Source organism: Triticum aestivum, chromosome 2B (assembly GCF_018294505.1).
Source record: "Triticum aestivum cultivar Chinese Spring chromosome 2B, IWGSC CS RefSeq v2.1, whole genome shotgun sequence".
Taxonomy (NCBI): Eukaryota; Viridiplantae; Streptophyta; class Magnoliopsida; order Poales; family Poaceae; genus Triticum; species Triticum aestivum.
The window spans coordinates 786439130-786442726 of record NC_057798.1 but is presented as its reverse complement, the minus strand read 5'-3'; the positions used below and the strand labels follow the sequence as shown (position 1 = coordinate 786442726).

The 3597-nt window shown below is 57.0% G+C and overlaps 1 protein-coding gene across 1 annotated transcript; it reads left to right on the top strand.

Annotated features, from left to right (window-relative positions):
• Positions 1-407: 407 nt before the first annotated feature.
• Positions 408-3088, top strand: LOC123047410 (beta-glucosidase BoGH3B). The gene is made up of 5 exons (XM_044470957.1): positions 408-704; positions 869-1164; positions 1291-1683; positions 1834-2335; positions 2420-3088. The coding sequence occupies exons 1-5, from the start codon at positions 464-466 to the stop codon at positions 2911-2913; spliced, it is 1926 nt and encodes a 641-aa protein (XP_044326892.1). The 5' UTR covers positions 408-463; the 3' UTR covers positions 2914-3088.
• Positions 3089-3597: the final 509 nt, after the last annotated feature.

Sequence of the window (3597 nt, the reverse complement as noted above, 5' to 3'; positions counted from 1 at the left end):
GTGTGTGCAGTTGCACCCGAGAGCCAAAACGCCTTTTCCGGAAAGGAATAAATATCTTGATATACTTCACCATGTGGCAGCACCGCATTGGCTCGTGTGTTGCCGGTGGGTAACATTGCCGCTAAAAATGTCTTTGCCGCCCGGCCCTTTCTCGCCCGATTATAGTTGTAACCGCAAGACCGAGCGAGAGGTTGACACTGGAATCAGTCCATCGACCTCCACCGCTGCAAATTGATCACTCCTCTCTGTTGAAGTGTTCACCGTTGTACACGTCATGTTTATGACCGGTTCTCCAGGATCTGTACCGGCTCCTTCATCCTCTCGGTAGTGCCTAGCTAGATTGTAGGAGTTCAGTTGAGTCCTGGGGCTGCCTCTCCCTCTCCTCTCTATTTAAACCGCATGATGTGTACTGATATATCTACACTCTCATCACACCCACTTCTTTGCTCGACCTAGATCAGAAATGGCAATGCAGACGGGCTGCTGCTCGGCGGCGCCGGCGGTCCTCCTCCTCCTGGTGGTTGCCGCGGCCGGTGCGTCGGTGGCCGGGGCAACGTATGTCAGGTACAAAGACCACAAGCAGCCGATCCAGGCGCGCGTGGAGGATCTCCTCGGCCGGATGAGGATCGAGGAGAAGATCGGGCAGATGACGCAGATCGAGCGCCACAACGCCTCCTCCGCCGTCATCGAGAAGTACTTCGTCGGTACGTACTCCCTCCCTTAATTTGCTCTCTTCCTTCCTTCCTTCCTTCCTTCACCGGCGAGGCGAATCGGTCGATCGATTCTCGAAGGCAGCGTATGTGTGCGTGTCATACTCTCTCTGCATTGCATGTGGGCTTGATCGATGGATCGATGGATGTGCATGCAGGGAGCGTGCTGAGCGGTGGCGGCAGCGCTCCGTCGGAGAAGGCGTCGGCGGCGACGTGGCAGGAGATGATCACCAAGATGCAGAAGGCGGCGCTCAGCACCCGCCTCGGCATCCCCATCCTCTACGGCATCGACGCCGTGCATGGCAACAACAACGCCTACAACGCCACCATCTTCCCCCACAACGTCGGCCTCGGCGCCACCAGGGACCCCGACCTGGTCAAGCGCATCGGCCGCGCCACGGCGCTCGAGGCCAGGGCCACCGGCATCCCCTACACCTTCGCGCCATGCGTCGCGGTGCGTAATAACCTCTTCGTATCAGTCATTTTTTGGCTACATACATATAGGAGTATATGTCAAAAGTCGTCGTCCATGCATCGTTAACACATGCATCCGGCTGGCTGGGACGGGGCATGCATGCAGGTTTGCCGTGATCCGAGGTGGGGCGGGTGCTACGAGAGCTTCAGCGAGGACACGAAGCTGGTGCAGCTGATGACGTCGGCCGTCATCCCCGGCCTGCAGGGCGACGTCTCCAGCAAGCATCCCAGGGGCGTCCCCTTCGTGGGCGGGACCAAGCACGTGGCAGCCTGCGCCAAGCACTTCGTCGGCGACGGCGGGACGCACCACGGGATAAGCGCCAACAACACGGTGCTCAGCTTCCACGACCTCATGCGGATCCACATGCCGCCCTACTACGACGCCGTCATCAAGGGCGTCTCCTCCGTCATGATCTCCTACTCCAGCTGGAACGGCGTCAAGATGCACGAGAACAAGTACCTCATCACCCAGATCCTCAAGGAAAAGATGCACTTCAGGGTACGTACTACTACGTATAATTTGCCATCCCACATACTCCCTCTGAAAACAAATATAAGAACATTTAGATCATACGGAGGGAGTACTACATTGTCATTGTCATTTCGTCCATCACTCAGACACGGTACTTGACACGTACGTTACGTGCAGGGCTTTGTGATCACGGACTGGCAGGCGGTGGACAAGATCACCACCCCGCCGCACAAGCACTACTACCACTCCATCCAGGAGACCATCCACGCCGGCATCGACATGGTCATGATCCCATTCGACTACCCCGAGTTCGTCGCCGACGTCCAGGCCCAGGTCATGCGCGGCGCTATCAAGATGGACCGCATCAACGACGCCGTCTCCCGCATCCTCAGGGTCAAGTTCGCCATGGGCCTCTTCGAGAACCCCTTCCCCGAACACAGCCTCACCGGCCAGCTCGGCAGCAAGGAGCACCGGGAGCTCGCCAGGGAGGCCGTCAGGAAGTCCCTCGTGCTGCTCAAGAACGGCAAAGGCAGGAAAGACGGCAAGCCCGTCCTCCCGCTCTCCAAGAAGGCCAAGAAGATCCTCGTCGTTGGCACCCACGCCCACGACCTCGGCCTCCAGTGCGGCGGCTGGACCAAGTCCTGGCAGGGTCAGTCCGGCAACGGCATCACCGGCCATGGTACCTACTTACCTCCATCGCCTCCTCGTCTTTCTTTCACACATCTCTTAGTTGTTGACTACTGTACGTACGAATACGATGCAGGCACCACCATTCTTGAGGCCATCAAGTCGGCGGTGGACAAGAAGACGATCATCGACTACTCGGAGCACCCGGACAAGGGCAACGTCTCCAAGAACGAGGACGAGTACGACTACGCTGTGGTGGTGGTGGGCGAGCACCCGTACGCCGCCGCGGCCGGCGACAACCTGAACCTCACCATCCCGGGCCCGGGCCCGGAGGTCATCAGGAAGGTGTGCGAGCTCGTCAAGTGCGTCGTCGTCCTCGTCTCGGGCCGTCCGCTCGTCGTCGAGCCATACCTCGACACCATGGACGCGCTCGTCGCCGCCTGGCTGCCCGGCACCGAGGGCCACGGCGTCGCCGACGTGCTCTTTGGGGACCACGGATTCTCCGGCAAGCTGCCCCGGACGTGGGTCAGGTCCGTCGACCAGCTGCCCATGAACTACGGCGACAAGCTCTACGACCCGCTCTTCCCCTTCGGATTCGGACTCACCACCAAGCCAGCGGATCGCAGCTAGCTACCTTAGCTAGCCCCTCATCGGATCGAGTTTGGATTTCATCTTTTTCCATAGCATTAGCCTGAGGTTATTTAATTACTAGCTTTTTTGTTAATTATTAGCTAGTTAGCCCGTGAGGCCTGAGTGGTAATCGACCGGAAATGATTTAATGAGAAGGATTTCACTTGATCGCCTACACCGCCGTGTGTGTGAGTTCGTTGTGAACGTCCCATGAACGTCCCAATCTCTAGTGATGCCACAGTTATGTCTATCCTGAATCATCAACTTCTCGATCGAGTTCGTCACAATCATTTTGTCACTTTTCCAATCATTTGCATTCCGCACACGGACCAAAAACAAAGCTTCTCTTGTTGAGTACCAAAATCGGCTTCGGACTCACCAACAAGCCGGCGGATCGCAGCTAGCTATACACCCAATGAGTTTGGATTTCATCATATAGCCTGAGATTGATCCCTTAGTTCATTAGCCCCTGCACGCCCCTGAGTGGGAAATCGATCGATAAAAAATAAATGAGCAAGATTTTGTGTCAGGTGTTGGGAGAAACTGCTAAGCTTTGTTGGGATGCTGCCAGACATCGCGTACATGATCCCCACCAAGGGACTGTTGCTTGGCTCATTCGTCGCAGGAACGGACTACTACGCAGATGGCTTGAAGACAAAGGTATACCTGGGAGGATGGGGCGAG

Bases quoted from the DNA above. Each gene is read 5' to 3' on its own strand.
- LOC123047410 (XM_044470957.1), top strand. From the start codon at position 464: ATGGCAATGCAGACGGGCTGCTGCTCGGCGGCGCCGGCGGTCCTCCTC. The intron at 705-868 runs GTACGTACTCCC...ATGTGCATGCAG, and splicing joins CATCGAGAAGTACTTCGTCG to GGAGCGTGCTGAGCGGTGGC. The intron at 1,165-1,290 runs GTGCGTAATAAC...GCATGCATGCAG, and splicing joins CCTTCGCGCCATGCGTCGCG to GTTTGCCGTGATCCGAGGTG.